The sequence below is a fragment of the Nyctereutes procyonoides genome, unplaced genomic scaffold, assembly GCF_905146905.1.
Source record: "Nyctereutes procyonoides isolate TBG_1078 unplaced genomic scaffold, NYPRO_anot_genome, whole genome shotgun sequence".
Lineage (NCBI taxonomy): Eukaryota > Metazoa > Chordata > Mammalia > Carnivora > Canidae > Nyctereutes > Nyctereutes procyonoides.
The window spans coordinates 49,818,209-49,842,442 of NW_026575052.1; the positions used below are offsets into that span (position 1 = coordinate 49,818,209).

At 45.5% G+C, this 24,234-nt stretch overlaps 2 protein-coding genes across 3 annotated transcripts; one reads left to right on the top strand and one right to left on the bottom strand.

Annotated features, from left to right (window-relative positions):
• Positions 1-48: 48 nt before the first annotated feature.
• TMCO6 (transmembrane and coiled-coil domains 6) lies at positions 49-5,938 on the bottom strand. 2 transcript variants are annotated; one of them, XM_055332888.1, is made up of 12 exons: positions 5,786-5,938; positions 5,525-5,637; positions 3,395-3,510; positions 3,105-3,288; positions 2,751-2,855; positions 2,489-2,574; positions 2,142-2,258; positions 1,815-1,926; positions 1,513-1,699; positions 1,267-1,361; positions 690-857; positions 49-452 (listed from the first exon to the last, which is right to left on the bottom strand). In XM_055332888.1, the coding sequence occupies exons 1-12, from the start codon at positions 5,868-5,870 to the stop codon at positions 339-341; spliced, it is 1,482 nt and encodes a 493-aa protein (XP_055188863.1). In that variant the 5' UTR covers positions 5,871-5,938; the 3' UTR covers positions 49-338. The 2 variants fall into 2 exon arrangements, with proteins under 2 accessions (XP_055188863.1, XP_055188864.1); XM_055332889.1 differs by having other exon boundaries at positions 5,873-5,935.
• Positions 5,939-10,230: 4,292 nt separating this feature from the next.
• Positions 10,231-12,651, top strand: CD14 (CD14 molecule). Its single transcript, XM_055332049.1, has 2 exons — positions 10,231-10,413; positions 10,503-12,651. The coding sequence occupies exons 1-2, from the start codon at positions 10,411-10,413 to the stop codon at positions 11,619-11,621; spliced, it is 1,122 nt and encodes a 373-aa protein (XP_055188024.1). The 5' UTR covers positions 10,231-10,410; the 3' UTR covers positions 11,622-12,651.
• Positions 12,652-24,234: the final 11,583 nt, after the last annotated feature.

Consider the following 24,234-nt stretch of genomic DNA (forward strand, 5'->3'; position numbering starts at 1 on the left):
CTCATTTTACCCTTCAACCCTTAACCTGCAACCACTGAGGCAAAACAGTTTAATATAAAAATAAAACTTTATTCTGTCCCATCAAAAACTACCGGCTGCTAATGGGGAGGGAAAAAAGATTTGAAGGCCCACATCAAATTCCCTTTGGTTCTCCTGCCTGGATAGTACTGGGTCAAAGAGGAGGAACTGAGCTTTGAAGGTCTTGTCTTAGGCATAGGAACAGAAAGCATTAGATGTCATTATGGTTCTAAATCCTCAAAAGGGGATCCATGGGCAAGAAAGCTGGTGGCGGGGGGAAGGAGGGGCGGTGATGAGTAGAATGAGTGCCATCAAGCAGGTCACCTATGAAGAGCTGTCTTCTGGAGAGCATGCACACGATCCTGGAGCTGTGTTGCCTCCTGATGCCTCTCCAGGACCTGCAGCCCTGATTGCTGCAGAAAGGCCTCTGCAGTCTGAAAGAAGGAAAGAAAAAGATTCAACACCTGGGGCCCTGTGACCCAACACTCAATTCCCACAGCCTTATAGGTTAGCCCACCTCTATTTGGAAGAGTGCCTTCCCAATAAGAAGTGGGACGTTCTGACCTGGAGTCCATGTAGGCTTGCCAGGCCCAGAGAAGTGACTACAGATAGGATGGGAAGGAAAGGGGCCATGGGGAGATCAGAGCAGGGGTACCAGGGCCCAAACTCACCTCTGGCTGATAGAGGAACAACAGTTGCAGCAGCTCTAAACTGTGGCCTACTACTTCAGTGTCAGAGAAGGCCAGCGTGCCTATCAAGCAGGGGAGCAAGGGCCCTGGCCACAGACGATGACAGTAAGCAGGACCCTTCTCTGCCACGTTGCACAGAACTGTGAGCACCTGCAGAGACATGTATACATAGTCCCCACAAAAGATGAAAACTAAAGACTAATGATAGCTAAGATACACGGAGTGCTGAGCACACAGCCAGGCACTGTGCCAAGCACTTAGATGCATGTTTTGTAATCCCCACAGCTGCCCTCAGGTAGCATTGCTATTCTCAGTATGAATTAAAATTCATAAAATTATACTTCAACTAAAGTTCAAAGTCGTAAGGTGATTTGCCCAAGGTTAGTAACTAGTAAAACAGTTTAAGGACTCACACCTAGACTGGTCTGACCCTAATGTCATCCATACCATACCACCTGCCAGCTCTTGGGTAAGAGTACTTCCGAGTACAAAGGCCTGCTCCCAATGTTTTTATTTTGCCACAAGATCCTGGACTTAAGTGACCCCAATCAATACCTACCAATACGCTCACCACGTTAGAAACTGGCAGCAACTGCAAGAGGGGCTCAATCAGATCCATGGAGAGCAAGGAGGTACAGAAACTAGGACTATTTGCTGGAAGGGAAAATGTCAGAGTAAAGTCCCTTAAACTAGGCCTGAAATTGCTCCCCCTGCCCCGCTCCAATCCTACCCACCTCAGCCCAGGCAATGAGGGCGCACACCCAGAATCTTAAAGGTCCAGGCCTAGGCACATTACGGTACATACCAGTGAGGTTATTCAGGAGCCAGAGGCCCTCAGGCAGAAGGCTGGGCTGTTTCTGGAGGAAGAACTGCAGGAGGATAAATAAAGCGGCCACAACACGCTCATCTTCAAGCTGATTTGGCCCTCCCACAACCTCCACTGCTGCTTCTGTTAGCAGGTTGCTTAGACACCGAAGCACAGGGCATGCCAGCTACAAGCACAAGTGGGGAAGCATCCTGTCAGTAGGAAGAGGATACCTACATACTGGAGGGGGAACAAAGTAGGAAAAAGGGTAGCCCAGATCCTGAGTTGCCCTTTTCACCTACCAGCTCCATCCTTGCATCCTCAGTTCTCTGGACAGCCCCAGCCATGTCTACTAGCAGCAGGCCCAGAGTGGACAGACAACCATGGGAGATAAGCAGGGCATTGTTGACCTGGCTGGGCAATAGAAAGCAAGTAGTCACTACTAGGTCAATCCCATTTTTAAGATGGCAAATGGCCTAGTTCTGTGGGTTTCCTGGGCTTCAAGCAGAGAAGACCACAGAAGGAAGAAAACTCCGTGCGCTTCCAGAAAACAAAGTTCAAAAACCTGAGTGTCCTGAAAGGGAGCCCCAGGGAAGATCTGTGGCACTTTTGGAAATGGTCTGTGTTACCTGCAGATGATATAGTGCAGGCACCAGGCAAACTCCACAGCGACTCCAAGGTTCAGCTTTGGGCCAGGTTGCAACAGTTGCAGGATATGCTGGGGGAGAGTGGAGCCCAAAACGGAGCTGCCAGCAGAAGGAGAGCTAATGGTTGGAACCACAGAAGGCAAGATGCCAGTCATTCTTCCCAAACCCTAATAGCAGGTGGGAAAGTATCCAAACTCAAATCTCTCCCAGCCAGACACATCAAGCTAAAATGTGCAAGTTTTGGAAACAAGACTGGATCTGGTGTCCAGGGGCTACATCACCAAGTAGGTCATGCCTGCCTCCACATCTGAAGACACAATTTTACTTACGGGATGATCGCCTCTGGAGCTTCCTTAGCCTGCAGGAGCTGGGACAAGGCATATCCAAGGGCTTCCAGCACAGTCAGATGGGGAGACTAGAAGTAGATAGGATAGAGATCTGACTCTGAAAGCAGGGTCATAAGATTTCCTGTGACTTTCAACTCCTTAGCACAGGGCAGAGGCTGGAGCTGCCTAAACAAAGCAGGAGGGCCATGTAGAGACATGAGAGGGGAGGGCTGCCCAAGGAGGGAAAAAGCAGATGGATGCTCACCTGGATGCAGGCGGCCAAAGATGGAACGATGCCCTGTGGCAGGAGCTGCCTTCTCACAGCCTCACTCTCCACAATCAGGTTACCCAATGTATACAGACAGAGCTCCTGCGAGTGGGACAACAAAAGCTCGGGGCATGGCCTGGCTCAGGCAAGGGTGAGGGTAGGAGTGCAGAGGATCAACAGTCTTGCCCTTGAGGCTCTGGGCAAAAGGGAGTGGAAGATGATGGGCGTATGTAATGCTATGGACATTAAGGGAAACCAATTTTCCTCCCCCTCTGTGCCAGCTCAAACTAGACACAAAAGTACAATATTTAAATCCAAACCAAGAACAAGGTAGGAAGGGACAGGGCTTACTATAAAGTCTGAGCTGTGACCGGAGAGGTAGGTGAGAAGGTAGGAAGTAGCTGGCAGGCAGGCCTCAGCCACCGCAGACTGCTCAGAATGAGAGAGCTCATGAAGACACCGAGCGGCCTCAAGCTGCAACAGGGCTTGGTTGCTGGTCAGAAGCCCAACCAAGGTCCGCATGCTGCCCTCCAGCCTACATGAGTGAGTACCAGAGCCTGCTCAGCCAGTGGCCCATCCCCTCCACACTCCTGTCCATCCCTCAGAGGCCCAGGCCCCCACTCACGCCACCCCCCACTCACAAGATGAAGGCCTGCTGTGTCTCAGGATGCTGCAAGCCTCGACGAAGGCTGACCAGAGCCTTCTCTCTCTCCTTTTCCTCTGTCCCCCGCTGCGCTAACCCGAGGAACTGTTGGATCTGGAGCACAGGGCAGGGAGGGGAGAGACAGCAACACAAAGTTGCCAGAAAGCAAGCATAGTCCTACTCTGCCCACTTCACCTGTGAGCACTCCAATGTCCCACCATCTCTAGAACCTGTCATTCACACTAACGTGGCTAATATGCATCAATCTTGCAGTAGAAAGAAGGGCGAATCAGAACTGGGTTTAATACCAGCCCTGCCACTTCCTTTACAAGAAATAAATTTGTTTTTTTTTAAGATTTTATTTATTTATTCATGAGAGACAGAAAGAGAGAGGCAGAGACACAGGCAGAGGGAGCAGGCTCCCTGCGGGGAGCCCAACATGGGACTCAATCCTGGGACCCCAGGATCATACCCTGGGCAGAAGAGAGATGCTCAACCACTGAGCCACCCAGGTGTCCCCTAAATCTGTTTTTAACCTGAAAAATGGGAATAACATCTTCCCTGCTGTCTTAGAGCTATTTCAAGGATAACATTTAAACCTTTCTTGGAATGCCTAGGTGCCTCACTCAGGTCATGATCCCAGTGTCCTAGGATCAAACCCCATGTGGTCTCCCTGCTCAGCTGAGAGTCTGCTTTTCCCTGTTTCTCTGCCCCTGCTTTCACTTGTGCTTTCTCTCTCTCAAATAAATAAAATCTTTTAAAGTAAAAAAATAGAAATAATAAAAATAGAAAAAAAAAAAAAACCTTTCAGGATGGCACAACCTACCCCACTAGCCATTCTCCCCATGCAACCTATACTCCAACAACACCTAGCATAATGTGACTTGTTCTTTTAATGCTTCCAAGCTTTTGCACACTTTTTTTTTTCCCCCTTGGGATACCCTCCCCAGGCCCTCCACTCCCTTCAGATATCTGGGAAATAAGCTCTTTCTGGGTTCCTTTTGAAGACTTAGGGGTTTCTATTGTGCCTCATGTTTCCTCCATGACAGGTGGTAGCACGTGTCTTCACTGGGCTGCTGTTAGTACCGCAAGTAAAGGGACTCTCCACAGAGCACCTGGTTGGCTCAGTTGGTTAAGCCTCTGGTCATGACCCATGATCCCATGGATCCTGGGATGGGGTCCCTGTTGAACTCCCCCTCCCCCAGCTCCCACCCGAGGGGTGCACTCTTGTTCTCTAATAAAATCTTTTAAAAAAGGGAGGGGGACTCTCCTTGTCTGTGTACCTCAATATCCATCAGTGTCTTGGCATAAAGTAAGCACAAAATGAACCAATGGTATAACCTAGGCATGAGAGCTTATGTAAACAACATACATAAACACAGGCAATATAAATAAAGGGAGTGCCTAATGCTTGCTGAATGAATAAATCAGCTAAAACTAATCATGTCATTCACTTAATAAATAATGAGCATCCACTATATGCCAGATACTATAGGGCATCTGAGTTTTCAATGAAAAGTAAGATGGGGTCTAGACTCCCAGGGTTTTAAAGTCTAGTTAGAGAAACGATAAACAAGCAAACAATTAGTACAATTTATATTCTGCAAACACGCTGTCAAGACAGAACACAAAAAAGGACCCAGTAAAGCCTTGAGATAGGAAAGAGCCCAATATAGTCTTTCAAAAATGGAAAAGGGGTAACTTTGGCTCAGATGAGTAAACTGGCAAACTTGGAGGTAGGCAAACGTTAGATCATACATCTAGGAAGGAAGCAGTGTGGATTTTTAAGACACATCTGCTATATGGAGAATGAACTTGAAGTCCGCAAAGCATAGATGCAGATGACCTGTTAGAAGGCAATTATTAGTCTACGGAGCAGAGGATGGTGGTAGCTGCAATGTACACCATCGTAAAGGTGCCAGGGCTCTTTAGGGGTGAAGAACGGCTAGGACTCGACGTACTGCTGTGGGGACAAGGGACAGAGTTGTAGAGGATGATCTCCCAGTTTCTGGCTTGGCCCACTGGATGGAGGTATTTATTGAAGAGACCGCGTTCAGGTTTGGCGCGGACCTCTAAAGGAATTTGGCGCCAGGCGGCGTAGACCTCACCGCGTACCAGGTCCCCTCACCTCGGCTTCTCCGAGGGTCATGGCCACACATCCCCCTTCAGTTTCCTCCAGGGCGTCATCTCTCAACAGCCTCTTACTGATCAGTTGCTGCTCCCTCCGCGCCTTCCGCAGCGCTGGGGACAAAGAAGCCGGCTGAACGTAGAAGGGGCACCTAGGACCCTGTATCCCTTCAGCGACCCGGAGGCCCCCTCACCCAAACTCCAACCGCCAGACCACCACCACCGAGCCCCGCATCCTCCCGTCTCCCTTGCCCTCCCGCACCTGCCTCCCGCTCCCTCCAGCGACACCGTAGCTCCTCCACTGCGCAGCCCACCGGCCTGAGGCGGCCCTGCCGGCCGCTCCACATACTGGAGCTGGAGAAAATCGCTCCGAGCCTAGAACCCGAAAGCCCGAACCTAGAAGATTGCACGGACCGCGCAGCCGCAGCGCAGGGCGGAAAAGGAGGTGCGAGTGGGCGGGCACTGCGCAGAATGGAGGCGGGGCGGGGCGAGAAGGAGGGGCCAGGGGTGCGGCGGGCCGGACCGCGGGAGGGGCGGGGCGAAGGGAGGGGAAAATGGGGTGGGGCAAGAGCAGGGAAGGGCGGGGCGACAGCTAGAAGCGGGGTAGGACCTGGGCAGAGGAGAGCCTGGGCGAGACCCGCAGCACCTCCTCTGCTTCTGATTGGTATTTCTCCTTCTCAAGTCTTTCTTTTCTTTCTCTCTCTCTTTTTTAAAGATTTTATTTATTTATTCATGAGAGACTGAAGGAGAGAGAGAGGCAGAGACACAGGCAGAGGGAGAAGCAGGCTCCATGCAGGGAGCGCCAGGCAGGACTCGATTCCAGAACCTCAGGATCACGCCCTGAGCCCAAGACAGGCGCCCTCACGTCTTTCTTTTTCCCATTTCCGGGAAGAAATTCAACGTCGTCCGGGTCCAATGCGTCACCTTCCACTCAACAAATATAACCTCCCCACACATAACATACCCTAGACAAACATTCAAAACTACTCCAAATTCTAGGAAGATTTCACCAAAAACTGGGCTCCAACTAATGAACGCTGGATTTGTATTTCCCTTTTGAATATTCTCCACGACGACAATTATCCCTATTATGTTCGTATGAAGAAAATGAGACAAATACAATTATTTCACTGTTCTGCCCCAAAGTGATTCGCATTATTTTGGGGATAAAGTAAATCTTAAACCAAATTTTGAGCACCGCTAACTACTAGTTACTGGGAAAACACTGATGATTTTTTTTTTTTTATGATAGTCACAGAGAGAGAGGCAGAGACATAGGCAGAGGGAGAAGCAGGCTCCATGCACCAGGAGCCCAATGTGGGATTCGATCCCGGGTCTCCAGGATCACACCCTGGGCCAAAGGCAGGCGCTAAACCGCTGCGCCACCCAGGGATCCCTGATGGATTTTTTAAAAACCGTGTTCCTCACCCTCAGAATCTGCATTGTGACAAAACAAGCTTCTTCACTGGAAGGGCACTTCGCCTTATTCACCTCTCCCGGGATTTTCTCTTTGTTCCCTAAACAAACCCTACTCTTTTCCTTCTCCAGGCTTTTGCCCAGGCTGTTGTTCTGCCTAGAGCTCTGTCTCTGCCTGGGGGCCCCCCCAACCAGTACCCTTCCCTTAATTAATACCACCCTCAATATCTCAATTCCAATGTCCCCTACTCAAAACTACTGGACCTCTGTCCCTGTCTTAAGAGCCTATAGCACCATATACTTCATAACCTTTTTTACTGTCATGAAGTTACAGTGTAATTATCTCCTCCCCAAACCCCCTTCACACCTCCAACAGAATAGAGTCCTGGTAGCACTTAAGAATTTTTATTGGAGGGGATCCCTGGGTGGCTCAGTAGCACCTGCCTTCAGCCCAGGGCGTGAGCCTCAAGTCCCAGGATCGAATCCCACATCGGGCTCCCTGCATGGAGCCTGCTTCTCCCTCTGCCTGTGTCTCTGCCTCTCTCTCTCTCTCTTTCTCTGTGTGTGTGTGTCTCTCATGAATATATTAAAAAAAAACAACTTTAAAAAAAGAATTTTTATTGGAGGTCCCCAATTTTTAGAAAGCTATTACTTAGGGAAATGTACAAGTAAGAACAAATTCAAGAAAGGAAACTTCTTCAAATCAACTTCCTCTGGTAGTCTAGTGGTTAGGATTTGGCACTTGCAAACCAAACTTCCTTTCCTAGAGTTTAATTCCACCTCTTGGAGTCAATTGCCTTTAATCTCTTCCACAAACTGCCTAGTTAAATATCTGTAGACCAACATCCTACCCCTACATCTTTCCAGGCCCAACATCCATCTAGCTCCAGAATAGCCATTTACTAAGCAACTGCTGTGCACCATGCTCTGGCCGGGGATAGAGTCTGAGTCTTATCTCCTTTGTCACCAGACAGGCTGTTTCTAACACCTACAAATTTCCTTTGGTAGGGGAGGTAAGACAAGTTACCAGGCAAAATGTCTGCCCAGACCGTTACAGCTGCCCATCCTGCTTTTGTTTTTTTTGTTGTTGTTGTTGTTTTGTACTTATCTGCCCTGTCAACCCTGTAAAAAACAGCCCCATGTCCTCTCTAATACAGAACTAGCTGTTCCTTTCTCCACAGCTTCCACAAGTCCTTAGTTTCTCCTCTGTGAGTCCTTTTCCCTGTGGACTAGTCTGGATCTGTGTTTGCCTCCCCCACTTATTGGAGTACTTGAGAGACTGTCTGATAGTCATGTCTGCATCCCTGGGCTTTGTACCAGTCCTGACACTTGGTAGATAAATGACAGATATTTGTTGAATCAAAGTGTGAGTCAGGGATGTTTGGAAAATCATCACTGCCCCTCTTCGCTTGCAACTGTCAACCAGAGTGCCTCCCCTAAAATGATAATATTTGCTAAGGAGCCAGGCTTCAGTGGCCTGAGCCTTCTGAATGCAGAGGCATTGATGAAGAATGTAAAAATCAGGACTACTCTTAATAGATGTGGCTCTGTAATCATAGAAAGGTACTATCATTATCTCCATTTTACAGATCAGAAGCCCAGAAATCTGAGCCCCCCAAACTTGTCCAAGTCTTACAACCTCAGTGGTAGAGCTGGGATTTCAAGCCTGGCTGACTGCAGAGTCAGTGTATTTAACACTGAGCTATACTCACATTCCTAGTCCTCAGTGGTGTTCTAGAGATCAGGCCTGGCTGGCCTTGGGGCATGGCTCAGGGTATCAGGGCATGCCCAACAAGATACATTGGGGCAGTGTGGTCTAATGAAGCCACGTTGTTTGGAATGAGGACAGATGTGAAGCTATTTATAAAAAAAAATAGGAGAAGTGAGAATTCAAAAAATTTTAATATAGCTCTTGCCCCAGAATCCAGAGGTGAAGAACTGTAAGGGCTGTTGTAAAAGCACAACCCCTATTCCACCATCTGGGATATTTGCTTTTTTTTCTTTTGCAAAACAGGTAAGTTACTAATTAATCTTCATTCAACATAGGTCCAATATTTCCTTCCTAGGACATAGCAATTGTGTTGGGGGGAAGGGTAGGGGGAGAGCTAGGTGCAAGGGGGAAAACTGGGTTAGAAATACCTGTTTCTCAGTTTCAGGGCAAAGAAATGGAAACTGCAAGAGATGGAGCTACTTGGCCAATATGTCTCTGTTAAACACCTCTATTTTTAAGAAAGCTATTACTTTCTGGGCACCTGGGTAGTTCAGTCAGTTAAGCATTTTATCTTGATTTTGGCTCAAGTCATGATCTCAGGGTCATGGGATTGAGCCTGCATGGGGCTCCCCAATCATCAGGGAGTCTGCTTTTCCTTTTCCCTCTGCTCCTCCCCCCTGCTTGAGCTCTCTCTCTCTCTCTTCCTGAAATGAATAAATAAATCTTTTTTAAAAAGAAAGAAAGCTAGGGCCTCTGGGTGGCTTAGTTGTTCAAGTATTCCAATCTTGGTTTCAGCTCAGGATCCTGGTATCCAGCCCGTCATTAGTCTGGGTGCTCAGCATGAAGTATGCTTTTCCCACTCCCTCTGCTCCTCACCTTACTCTGTCTTTCTCAAATAAATAAATAATCTTTTTTTTTTTTAAAGAAAGCGGTTACTTTCTTAATAAAGTTTTAAAAAGAGCAAGTCTTTGGGATGCCTGGGTTAAAGCGTCTGCCTTTGGTTCAGGGCATGATCCTGGAGTTCTGGGATCAAGTCCCACATCAGGCTCCCTTGCATGGAGCCGGCTTCTCCCTCTGCCTGTGTCTCTGCCTCTCTGTTTCTGTGTGTGTCTGTCATGAATAAATAAATAAAATATTTAAAAATAAAAGGGGAAGAGAGAGTTGTTCTTCAAACCAACTTCCTTTTCTTGAATCTCATTCTATCTCTTGGAGTTAATAGATGGTTTGCAATCTCTTCCAAAAAAATTATCTAGTTAAATATCCGATGGCATTCAGGGGATTGGAACTGGGTGTCAGCAAGTTATCACCAAGACTAGGGAAACGTTAGAGAAACTCCCCAATTGCATCGCTGAAATATAAGCAGAGGGAGGTGAGAGTCTTGGCTTGAGGCACTAGGGATCTTTCTTTCCCCATAGCTAGCAAACAAGCCTGGGGTGTCTGACTCATCAGGGCACTGCCTGGGGCATTGCACTCTACATTCCCTACAAGATCCTTCCTGTTATAGTCCTGGCAACATCCTTCATTGCAAAATTTCCCGGAAGGGTAGTGCATGGAGTGGTTGGGTGGCAGAGACGTGGGAGTGACCAGGGTTCACGGAGGAAGGAACCGAGTGACATCCCAAGGGTTGCATAAACTCCCAGGCCGCCAAAGAGGACAGATACTGTGGAACCTAGAAACCATTGAGTGCCTCTGTATAGGAAAGAAGCCGGAGCCCTTCCCCGAGCCCGCTGGAACGTAGAGGCTCGAAGCACCGATTGACCATGGTGAGTGGATGATCTTGAGGCCCAGAGGGAATTACTCAAGGAACCCCAGGGACTGGCTGGGGCTGCCCTGACCTCTGCTTTCTTCCTAGATATGCACACCCTGCTTGCTGCTGCTGCTGCTGCCGCCGGTGCTGTGCGTCTCTGAGACCTCACTAGAGCCCTGCGAAGTAGATGACGACGATTTCCGCTGCTTCTGCAACTTCACGGATCCGCAGCCCGACTGGTCGAGCGCATTCCAGTGTATGATTGCCGTCGAGGTGGAGATCCACGGCGGCGGCCGCAGCCTGGAACAATTTCTAAAGGGCGCAGACGCGGACCCAAAGCAGTACGCTGACATGGTCAAGGCCCTGCGTTTGCGGCGGCTCACCGTGGCCTCTGCACAGGTTCCTGCTGTGCTGGTGACCGCCTTCCTGCGGGCGCTGGGGTACTCCCGCCTCAAGGAACTGACGCTCCAGGACCTGGAGGTAACCGGCACGCCGCCGCCGCCGCTTCTGGAAGCCACTGGGCCTGCGCTGTCCACCCTCACCCTCCGGAACGTGTCGTGGGCAACGGGAAGTGCCTGGCTCGCCGAACTGCAGCGGTGGCTGAAGCCGGGCCTCAAGGTACTGAACATCGCGCAGGCACACTCGCTTGCTTTTTCCTGCGCACGACTCCGCACCTTCCCGGCGCTCACCACCTTAGACCTATCCGACAATCCCGGACTGGGAGAGCACGGACTGACTTCGGCTCTCTGTCCGCAGAAGTTCCCGGCCCTCCAGGCTCTAGTTTTGCGCAACGCGGGAATGGATACGCCGAACGGCGTGTGCGCGGCGATGGCGGTGGCGGGTGTGCAACCCCGCCACCTAGACCTCAGCCACAACTCGCTGCGCGCTACCGCCCCAGGCGCTCCTGCGTGTGTCTGGCCCAGCGCCCTGGACTCTCTCAACTTGTCCTTCTCTGGGCTGGGGCAGGTGCCTAAGGGACTACCCGCCAGGCTTAGCGTGCTTGATCTTAGGTGCAACAAGCTGAACAGAGAGCCTCGGCTAGAAGAGCTGCCTAAGGTGAGTAACCTGACACTGGACGGGAATCCCTTTCTGGACCCCGAAGCTCCCAAGTACCAAGAAAACCCGACGACGTCTGGCGTGGTCCCATCCTGTGCGCGTTCGGGCCTGGCGGTGGGGATGTCAGGAACTCTCGCGGTGCTTCAAAGGGTGGGGGGCTTTGCCTAAGGCCCAGGAGAGACGAATGAATTGCCTCAGATTGCCCTGCTTCCAGCAAAGCCTTATCAGGACGTTTTAACCAACCAACCTGCAGCCCTATCTTCATTAAAATCTGGAACAACGATCCGTGTCATTCACTCGACGGGTGGGTACTGGGTGTCTGCTGGGGCACAGTGCTGGATGTGGAATCCATTATATTTAGACTTCTTTCATCCTAATTCCCTAGAAACCTAAGAATAGAATTTAGAGGACAGAAGGGGCAGGGAATGTTGCCTGTCTAGGCTGTGGTGAGAAACGGGGGTTTCTGTGCAGTTGGGCTTTCTGAGATTACTTGCACCTGTGTTAAAGTTTAAAAGAGGGGCGCCTACCCGGGATCGAATCCCACGTCGGGCTCCCGGTGCATGGAGCCTGCTTCTCCCTCTGCCTATGTATCTGCCTGTCTCTCTCTGTGTGTGTGACTATCATAAATACAAATTAAAAAAAAAAAAAGAGGGGCGCCTGGGTGGCTCAGCGGTGGAGCGTCTGCCTTTGGCTCAGGCTGTGATCCCGGGGTGCCAGATTGAGTCCCACATCGGGCTCCTGCATGGAGCCTGCTTCTCCCTCTGCCTGTGTCTCTGCCTTTCTCTCTCTCTCTGTCTCTCATGAATGGGTAAATAAAATCTTTAAAAAATAAATAAATAATAAAGTTTAAAAGACTTTTTGTTTGTTTGTTTAAAAAGATATTGAATGAATGGTAAACATGCTTAGGAAAATACAGGATATTTCTTCTCTGGTGCACTTTCCAAGAGCCATCTGCTCCCTCTTTCAAAGCAGAGTTATCTGCTTATTCTCCCTCTTTCTCTCTCCCACTACCCAGAGAGAGAAGGGACAACTCTGCCATCTGTCCTACATAAGTTGTGAGTTTCATAATTTCAGGGTTTCTCTTCTGCTGTGTAAAGCCCCTCTGCGCATCCAGGTACCCTGGCTTTCACTGTGTCATCTAATAGAGAATGTGGACATGGAGGGCTGTTGGAAGATGCTGTCATTAAACAGTCTATCTCTGAACCAGAGATTTTTGTCATTAGGTTAATAAATGTGTTTATAATTGTTTCTGGTTGGATCTTTGACTTGCAAATAGGCTAACAGCTTAGACCCTTCATAGCATCTTAGATCTTTCACAGGACAATTAATGACATGTGCCCTCCAAACCACATTAACTCAGAGACCCAGAGCATCAGCCAAGAGGTACTGTTCCTTCTAGGCGTCCCTTCTTTTCATCGAGGAGACAGCCACATCCATTAGAGAGCTAGACACCTGCCTCACAGAGAACCTGGGACAGGGATGGGAGGGAGATATAAACACAGCCCTCTGGCCTGCCTCCCTCCAGCGTCCAGAGCCACACAGATAGGAATGGAGGATTCAAAGTAACATTGATAGGAGAGTTACAACATACCGTACTACAGACCTAAAGAACCATGGGGACAGATAAATAAGCTGCCAATTCCAGGGAATCCCTGGGTGGCGCAGCGGTTTGGCACCTGCCTTTGGCCCAGGGCCCGATCCTGGAGACCCGGGATCGAATCCCACGTCGGGCTCCCGGTGCATGGAGCCTGTTTCTCCCTCGGCCTGTGTCTCTGCCTCTCTCTCTCTCTCTCTGTGACTATCATAAATAAATAAAAAATTAAAAAAAAAAACATTCAAAGCTGCCAATTCCAGTTAGGAAACCCCCTGGAGTATCCCCAAGAAGACTTCATCCAGCCTCTTGGAACATTTCCGGTATCCGAGAACTAACCACCTCAAGCAGCTCCTTATATTTGACTAGCTTTGAGCACTCTTTTTCTTTCAACATTTTATTTATTTTTTTTCATGAGAGACACAGGAAGAGGCAGAGACATAGGCAGAGGGAGAAGCAGGCTCCTCGCGGGGAGCCTGATGTGGGACTCCATCCCTGGACAGTGATCACTCCCTGAGCTGAAGGCAGACGCTCAACTGCTGAGCCACCCAGGCATCCCATCCTGCTTTGAGTACTCTTCATCAAAGTTATGCTCAGAGTTATGCCCCTGCTCAACCTTAGGCCCCGTGTTACCATCTTGATATACAGATATGAATCCAAAACATCCACATCCTCTGGGAATTCTCAATCCAATAAGGGGGATGTACACAGAAAAGATAACTGTGATTCAGTGAGTGGGAGAGATCAATCTACGAGGTCCTCTGGAAGGCTGTACAGAAAAGGAGACATTTAATCTGGGTCCTGAAAGGTGAATATTGCTTCTTCAGGAAGGATATTCCCAGGAAAAAATGGGTACTTTAAAAGGCTCAGAAACATGAAAGCTTATGGCCAGATCTGGGAAATGTAACTGATTAGGTAGGGCTGGAGATCATAGTGATGGAAGCAGGAGACCTTCATTCAAGTGCCGATTATGTACCAGGCACTATGTTAAACCCCATGGATATAGCAGGAATAATACAAAACCAGGTAGAGCGAAGGGCCAGTGTGAAAAAAAAGAATACCAGAGTGGAATGGTTAGAATATGTTGAGAAGAGACAGGGACAAAGGTAGGGAAGGAAGCATAGGAGACTGCTGACCACTCTGTTTCTATGTCCCCCACCTGAAAAGTTCTCAGGCCTCCTCCTTGTCTCTGTCTCCTTTAGGGACTCTGCTTCCTGCATCCTTAAATGCTGACTGATGTTTTCCAAGTTTCCCTTTTTAGCAGTCTCACTTCTTGCTCTACCCCTTCCAGGGCTCAGGGAGCTTCCCCATGCCTATGACTTTACTACCACTTCTACACTGAGGGCTCCTCAATTCTTGAATGCAGCCCAAACTTGTCTTGTCAGATCTAAACCCCAAAGACCAGTAGCTACTGGATTTCTCCACAGGGAGGTCCCTGAGACACTTTATGCTCTTTTTTTTCTTTTTAAGATTTTATTTATTTATTCATGAGAGACACAGACAGAGAGGCAGAAACAAAGGCAGAGGGAGAAGCAGGTTGCCTGTCATGAGCCTGGTGTGGGACTTGATTCCAGGACCCCGTGATCAAGCCCTGAGCCAAAGGCAGAAGATCAACAGTGGAGCCACCCAGGTGCCCTGAGGCACTGTAAGCTCTTAAATGCCCTTCCCCCAATCTTCTTTTTCTTTTGCATTTCCATCCCCCTGAGTAAAACCAGCTTCATCTAAACCATAATTCTGAGGCATCTTATCTTCACCCATATTCAAGCATCCTGGAACTCATCGGGTTCTGCCTCTTTCAGAGCTCTTGGAGCCTCCTTCCCTCACATTCCTATGCAGCTGTCCTGGTCAGGTTCTCACCCTTTCTCACCTGGACTCATTCAGTAACCTCCACGGTGCTCCCTTAGAATCTGCTGATCCATCCTCCATGTGGCAACCTGTGGGCTTTTTCAAACACACACCTGCTTCCAGTAACTGTCCACTTAAAACTCATTAATGACTCCTCACATCCTGCAGGATTATCTCTAAATCCCTTCATGCTTTTAGTGATATCTCTCTTTTGCTCAGAGAAAAATGGTTCTTAAGCTTATTAAGTGCAAAAGCTGAAGTCCTTACTATGCTCTGTACTTATGGTGCTTCTCAAACTCACTTTGACAAGGGACCAAGTTTCTTTTTTAAAGTTGCAATCTGGGACGCCTGGGTGGCTCAGTGGTTGAGCTCCTTGCCTTCAACTCAGGGCCTGATCCCAGGGTTCTAGGATCGAGTTCCACGTCGGGCTCCCTGCATGGAGCCTGCTTCTCCCTCTGCCTGTGTCTCTGCCTCTCTCTCTGTCTCTCATGAATAAATAAAATATTTAAATAAATTAAAAAAAATAAAGTTGCAATCCATTGTGGACGATATTTTTATAAAATATAATTGAAATTGCTGCAATGTGAAATTTCATAAAAATATCTAAACATTCATTCTTGACTTTTTTTTAAAGATTTTATTTATTCATGAGAGACAGAGACATAGGCAAGAGGGAGAAGCAGGCTCCCTCTTGAAGAAGTGGGGAGCCCGATGAGGGACTTCTGGCCCCTGGGATCATGACCTGAACCAAAGGCTGATGATCAACCACTGTGCCCCCCAGGTGTCCCCATTCTTGACTTTTTAAACTTACCTCCTCATAGTGCAGTAACATATAGTGTATGGGCTGTCACTTGCCTTGGATGATATTTTGTGTAGCACTGCTTTACGAGGCCCTACATAATGTGGCCCTGCTATTATCAAGTTTTCTCTTACTGTTCTTGCCTACCACCTCTGCTCACCCTGCTTCAACCACTGTGGCCTTCTTATTGTTTCCTTTAACATTCCAAGGACCTCAGGATCTTTGCGCTTGCCATGGCTTCTGACTGAAATGCTATTCCCACAAATATCCTCAAGCTCACGTAAATTTGCATATATTTTCATTTAAATTCAATTAATTAGGATAGCCCCAGTGGCCCAGCGGTTTAGCGCCGCCTTCAGCCAGGGGTGTGATCCTGGAGACCCAGGAGGATCGAGTCCCACCTCGGGCTCCCTGCATGGAGCCTGCTTCTCCCTCTGCCTGTGTCTCTGCCTCTCTCTCTCTCTGTCTCTGTCTCTCTCATGAATAAATAAATAAAATCTTTTAAAAAATAAATTCAATTAATTAACATATAGTGTATTAGTTTCAGAGATGAAGTCAGTGATTCATCAGTCCTATGTAACTCCCAGTGCTCATCACATCACGTGCACTCCTTAATGCCTATCACTCAGTTGTCCCATCCCCTCATGCCCCTCCCCATATGTGACTCTTGGTTTGTTTCCTCTGATTAAGAGTCTCATGGTTTGTCCGCCTCTCAGACTTCATCTTGTTTTATTTTTCCCTCCCTTCCCCGATGCTTTTTGCGCAACAATTATTTAGTGAGTTCTCACTACATGGCGAGCACTCAGAAGTGCTGAGGATATGGGGATCCCTGGGTGGTTTAGTGCCTGCCTTTGGCTCAGGGCAGATCCTGGAGTCCTGGGATCGAGTCCCACATCAGGCTCCCTGCATGGAGCCTGCTTCTCCCTCTGCCTGTGTCTCTGCCTCTCTCTCTCTGCCTGTCTCTCATGAATAAATAAATAAAATCTTTAAAAAAAAAAAAAAGAAGTACTGAGAATACATTAGTGAACAGAGCAGCAAAAGTCCCTGTTCTTAAAATGCTTACACATTGCGGTGGGGAGAATAAAATCTATAGTGTGTTAGAAGATAAATACTATGGAAAAAAATAGAGCAGGGGCAAAACAATCAGGAGTGTTGAGGGAGAGTGTTAAAGATTACAATTTTATATTAATGTGTAGAATAGACCTGAGAATGTGATTTCCGAGCAAAGATTTGAGAGAGGTGAGAAAGTGTGAGCTTTGGTAAGCATTGATCTTAATCATTTAAATGTAAAGTCTTCTAATCCATGAAAATGGAATGATTTTCCATTTAGTTGTGTCTTTAATTCTTTCAGCAATGTTTTGTAGTTTTCACTCTACAAGTCTTTAACCTCGTTGGTTAATTCCCAAGTATTTTATTCTTTTGGATGCTATTGTAAATGGAATTGTTTTTCTTAATTTCCTGCTCAGATTGTTCATTATTAGCATATAGAAACTCACCAGAGGGTGCCTGGGTGCCCTAGTGGGTTAAGCATCTGCTTTTAGCTCAGCTCATAATATCGAGGTCCTGAGATTAAGCCCCCCATGGGGCTCCCTGCTCAGTGGAGAGTCTGCTTCTCCCTCTCCCTCTGCTCTTCCTCCTTGCTCATGCTCTCTCTCCCTCTCTCTTTCTCAAATAAATTTTTAAAAATTAAAAAATAGAAACTCATTATATTTTACGTGTTAATTTTGTATCCTGAAACATTCCTGAATTTGTTCATTCTAACAGGTTTTTTTTGTATGTGGAATCTTTATCATTTTCTTTTTTAAAAAAAATTTATTTGAGAGAGATAGCATGTGCATGAGTGAGTGGGGGGAGGGGCAGAGGGAGAGAATCTTCAAGCCAACTCCCCAACGAGCATAGAGACCATCTAGAAGCTCAATCCCACAACGCATGAGATCATGACCTGAGCCAAAACCAAGAGTTGGACACCTCATTGACAGCCATCCAGGTGCCCCTCTTTATGATTTCTCATGTAAGATCATGTTGTCTGTGAATAGAGATAATTTTACTTCTTCCTTTTCAGTTTGGATGCCTTTTATTTCTTTTTCCTGCCTAATTTCTTTAGCTAGGATCCCACTATGTTGAACAGAAGTGGCAAAAGTGGGCATCCTTGTCTTGATCCTGATTTTAGAGGGTAAGTTTTCAATCTTTCACTATTGAGTATGGCATTATGTTGTTTGTTTTTTTTTTTAAAAAAAAGATGTATGTATTTGAGAGAGAGAGAGGTCGTGTGCATGCAAGTGGGAGGAGGAGCAAAGGGAGAGGAAGAGAGAGAATCTCAAGCAGACTCCCCGCTGAGTGTGGAGCCCATTGTGGCTTGACCCACAACTATGAGATCATGCCCTGAGCCAAAATTAAGAGTCAGCCACTTAACTGACTGAACCACTCAGGCACCCCATGATAATGGAGATAAGAGAAATAGCATGGTTGTATGCAGATGGGACTAAACCAGTAGAGAGAGGGAAAACTTGATAATATAGGAGAAAGAAGGGAGTGCTGCTGGAGGAATGTCCTTGAATAGGTAAAAAAGGACTGGTATCTAATCCACCAGTAAAATAGTTGGTCTTAGGGCAAGCATACAAACAGTCAACTTGTAGACACCAGGCTGGAAGGCAGAGTATCTGGGCAAAGATGCTCCTGTGGAACTTCTACCAAATTGAAGCTCTAAATACAGATTTTCCTATGGCAGGCACCTCATTGTTCAGGATACAACTCAAATGTCACCTCATCTGACATCCTGCCTAATCATTCTGATTACAACATCCTATGTTATTTTATTCACAGCATTAATCTCAATTAGAAATCATCTTCTTTATTCATAGCTTTTTTGTTTGTTGAGTATTATGTTGGAAGCTCCATGACAACTGCTGAGAGCAGCAGTTGTATCAATCTTGTTTACTTCTGAATTTCTAGTCCCAAAGACAGTGCTAAGACAGTGCCTGGCACATGGTAGGTGGTCCATAAATCTTTACTAAAAAATAGATTGAATGAATGGAAAGAGTGGGCTGAGGGCTTTTATTGCTGCCATGAGTTAAGTGAGAAAAGATTGATTAGCATTTTGCTTCACTAAGGTCAAATAAAAATATTTGCCTAACTGAGGTTGGAGACCATAAACTATTTGTCACAGTTCCAGTGGCTAGTTTCTAATCACCCACCAGGCAGGTGGTATTTTCTGATCTGATAGTGTACAACAGCCTAGAAGTAGGATTCATTAATTAAAAATTGGGGGTGGGTAGAGGTTCTTGTTCAAAATGGTGATGCGGAAAAATCCTGAACTCACCTTCTCCCACTGATACACTGAATCTACAGCCATGCATAAACAATTTCTTCTGGGGGCGGTGCTTAAAAACTGGCAGAGCAAAATTGAGGTGGGTGCACAGGGCAGCCCAAATGACATGCAAGGATTGAGCAAGTTATGTTATTAAGGGCAAGGCTGAAAAATGTGCTCTAGACAAAGAAGGAAGTAACAAGGAGTGAGAGATAGATTAGGAGAAGCAAGGGTCCACTTCCACATGTACAATGAATTTGGATATCTGGTATGATATAATGAATTATATATTGCAAGGGTAGGACTGGGGCCTTAGGACTTCCATTTCTCAGCCAAAATCAGTCTCCGTGGCTTCCTCTTTTGTTCCTGTGTTGTCATCTGGAACCAAACAGACGTCAATTATTTTCCTAAGAAGTCCTTGTACCCTGAGTCAAGATTTTATGCTCTTTCCCATGGAGAATTTTTTTTCTCTAACACCCTCCCACCACTTCTCATGATCAGAACTCCCTTATTCTCTAGATCGGGGGGGGGGGCTCTTTATGAGGCACCTCAAATTACCTACAGTGGAAGAAATTTGAACACTTACCTGAATCTTTGAGGATATAAAAAAATCACTAGTGTTTTTTAAGTATGGTATTGTATATGACAGGTATGATATTGTGATTATGTTTAAGAAGAGTGCTTGACAAATCACAAGAAAACTACAGTCCAATATCCCTTATGAATATGGATGAAAGAATCCCCAATAAGATACTAGAAATTGACTCCAGCAATATATAAGAAGAATGAATAAAAAAGAATTATATATCATGACTAATTGGGCTTATCCCAGGAATGCAAAGTTGGTTTAACATCTGAAAACCAATTAATGTAATATACCATATCATATCAGAATAAAACATAAAAATATGATCATCTAAATAAACACAGAAGCAATTGATCAATCTAACACGTTTCATGAAAAGCAAACAAACAAGCAACAACACCCAACAAACTAGAAAGAGAAGGGAATTTCCTCAACATGATCGAAGACATCTACAAAAAAAAAGGCAGTTGATATCATAGTAGTCAAAGACTGGGTGCTTTTGCCTTGAGGTGAGCAACATAACAAGGATATATATCCTTACCACCTTCATTAGATATTGTTCTAGAGGTTCTGGCCATGATAGTTAATCAAGAAAAAGAAATAAATGACATCCAGGTTGGAAAGCAAGAAGTAGGGGGATCCCTGGGTGGCTCAGCGGGTTGGCGCCTGCCTTTGGCCCAGGGCGCAGTCCTGGAGTCCCAGGATCAAGTCCCACGTCGGGCTCCTGGCATGGAGCCTGCTTCTCCCTCTGCTTGTGTCTCTGCCTCTCTCTCTCTCTCTCTCTATGTCTATTGTGAATAAATAAAAAAAATATTAAATAAAAGGAAAGCAAGAAGTATCTAAATTCATAGATTTTATGATGATGTATATTTAAAAAATTCTGTGGATTCACTAGAATATATTAGAACTAATCAAGTTCAATAAAGTTGTAAGATACAAGGTCAATATACAAAAATCAATTTTATTTCTATATACCTACAATGAACATACTCAAAAAATTTTCATTTATGATAGCATCAAAAGGAATACAATACTTAGGAGTAAATATAGCAAAAGAAGAGCAAACTTCTACTCCCAAAACTACAAAATACTCTTGGAAGAAGTTAAATAGGATCTAAATAAATGGAATAACATCCCATATTCATAACATCACATCTTCATATTGTTAAGATTTCACTTCTCCCCTAATTGATCCTCAGATTCAATTAATGTCTTTTCAGAATCTAAACTTTTTGTATAAATTAACAAGGTGATTCCAAAGTTTCTATGGAATTTCCACAGATGCTGTAGACAAAACAGTCTTACGAAACAAGAACAAAGTTGGAGGGCTCACATTTCCTGATTTCAAAACTTTCTGTGAAGCAATAGTAATGAAGACATTGTGGTACTGGCATAAGAACAAACATAGAGATTATTGAAAGAGAAGTGAGAGTCCAGAAATAAACCCATGTTTCTATGGACAGCTGATTTTGACAAGGATGTTGAGAACATTTAATAAAGAAATCTTTTTAACAATTGGTACTGGGCAGCCCGGTGGCCCAGCGGTTTAGCGCTGCCTTCAGCCGGGGTGTGATCCTGGAGACCCGGGATCGAGTCCCATGTTGGGCTCCCTGCATGGAGCCTGCTTCTCCCTCTGCCTGTGTTTCTGCCTCTCCCTCTCTTTCTGTGTCTGTCATGAATAAATAAAATAAAAATAATAAAAAAAAACAACTGGTACTGGAACACCTGGATACCCAGATATAAATGAATTAATTTGTATCCTCAACTCAGACTGTATACAAAAATTAACTCAAAATGGATCAACCCAAATATAAGAACTAAAACTATTAAGGTCTTAAAATAAAACACAGAAATCAATCCTCACGACCTTTGATCTGGCATAAATTCTGAGATATGACACCAAAAGCAAGAACAACAAAAGAAAAAACAATAAACTGAATTTCACCAAAATTATAAACTTTTCTGCATCAAAAAACATTATCAGGGACGCCTGGGTGGCTCAGCAGTTGAGCGCCTGCCTTCGGCCCAGGGCATGATCCTGGAGTCCTGGGATCAGTCTCACATCAGGCTCCCTGCATGGAGCCTGCTTCTCTGCCTATGTCTCTGCCTTTCTCTCTCCATGTCTCTCATGAATAAATAAATAAAATCTTTAAAAAAATTATCCAAAAGATGAAAAGACAACCTACAAAATGGGAGAAAATATTTGGAAATTATATATTTGATAATGCTCTAGTATCCAGGGTATATACACAGCTCCTATAACTCCTCCTCAACAACAAAAAAGATAATTCAAGTAAAAAGTGGGGGAAAGACTTAAATAGCCATTTCTTTGAAGAAATTATACACATGCCTGACAAGCACATTAAAAGATACTCAACATCATTCTTCATTAATGAGCTGCAAAAAGGCAAACAACCATTAAAACCTGGGCAAAGAACTTAAATCAACCTTTCTCCAAAGAAGCTATATAGATGTCCAGAAAGGCATGTGAGCATGTGAAAAGATTCTCAAAATCATTGGTCATTAAGGAAATGGAAATCAAAGCCATAATGAGGAATCAATCACTTCATACCCACTAGTTTGGTTCTAATAAAAAGAGAGAAGAAGGACTGTTGGTTAGAATGTGGATAAATAAGAACCCTCACATGTTGCTGGTAGGAATGTAGTATGAGGCAGCCACTGTGAAAAACAGTTTGGCTGTTCCTCAAAAAGTAAAACATATAATTACCAATATGATCCAGCAATACTACTTTTAGGTATATATGCAAAAGAATTGAAAAGGAATATGTAAAACAAAATGTTGTACCAAATATTCATAGCAGCACTATTCAACTCAACTATATGACCAGATTGAAATAGAAGACTGCAAACATGGGTGGCCTTGCCCTGGGAGATATTTCAATCACAAAATAGAGTGATGGACTGGACTAATTGCTCTTCTTTTTCATATTGCATCTACACAATGAGATATAACACTAGCATTGTTGGTTAGATGATAATATTGATAGACATGTGGGGAAATTTAGTTAACAGCCTCCTATACCTACCCCACACTGATTCCTTCAAATATTAGGCATACATAAATTCGTTACCCCCTTATCACTCTGCAGTTTCAGTTCCCCAAGTCTGTGTCACAAAGCCTACATTTTTCACCTTACTTCATCTCTCCACATTGGCATTATCTCACATCCTCACAAGAAGAGGAAGGGTGAATACTATACAATAAGGTACTTTTTTTCTTTTTCTTTCTTTTTTCTTTTTTTTAGAGAGAGAGAGAGTGTGTGTGAGTGAGCAGGGGGAGGGGAAGCAAAAGGAGACAGAGAGAGAAAATCTTAAGCAGATGTCTAGCACAGCCCTGGCATTGGGCTTGATCTAATGACCCCAAGATCAGGAGCCAATCGTGACCTGAGCCAAAAAGAAGAGTCCAATGTTTAACCAACTGAGCCACCCAGGTGCCCCAACAATAAGATATTTTCAAAGAAAGAACACATCCACATAATTTTTATTACAGTATATTATTATAACTGTTCCACTTTGTTATCAATGTTGTTAATCTCTTACTGTAGCTGATTTATAACTTAAACTTTACCATAGGTTTGCATAGGGAAAAGCATAGTATACATAGGGTTCAGAACGATCTGTGGTTTCAGGCATCTATTAGGTGTCTTGGAATATACCCTCCATAAATAAGGGACAACTACCATATTCATGTTCTTATTATTGTTCTCTTATGTAAATATTATACCAAACATAGATGATCAAGGAGGTATGAGCCTTTTGCTGTAACTGATTGTTGGTGAAAAACCAAGTGGCTTATGATATAATAAAGAATATATCTGGCCTTTATCTCCAGTTGAAGGAGCAGAGCTTCAAAAACCTTTGGAATTTCCTGAATAATAGGAATCTCTCTGCTGTGCTAATGAGGTGACTTCTGGCTGGACGTCCAGATAGCTTAAGGATGGAGGAGGTGGCTCACCAGAAAACACAACCATAAATGGGTTGGAATTGAGTTCAACCACATAGCCTGTAATTTAATGAAACATGCCTACATAATAAAATATCAGTTAAAAATAACTCTTTAGGGGGACACCTGGGTGGCTCAAGGGTTGAGCGTCTGCCTTTCGGCTCAGAGCATGATCCTGGGGTCCCAGAATTGAGTACCGCATCAGGCTCCCTGCATGGGGCCTGATTCTCCCTCTGCTGTCTCTGCCTCTCTCTCTCTGTGTCTCTCATGAATAAATAAATAGAATCTTTAAAAAACAATAACTGTTAGGGCACCTGCGTGATTCAGTTGGTTAAGCATCCAACTCTTAATTTCAGCTCAGCTCATGATCGTGAGATTGAGCCCCATGTCAGGCTTCAAGCTGGGCATTGGAGCCTGCTTAAGATTCTCTCTCTGTGTGTCTCCCTCTGCCCCCACCTCACTCCCCCAACCCCGCTCCTGAGCATGCTCTCTCCCTCAAAGCAAGAACAACAAAACTGAACAGTGATGCTCAGGAAGTTCCTGGTTGGTAAACACATTGATGTACAGGAAGGGTGGCACATCCTGACTCCACAGGGACAGGAGTTCCTATGCTTAGGCCCCTTCATGATCTTGCCTTATGTACCTCTTGATCTGATTGTTCATTTGTATCCTTTATAATAAAATATAGT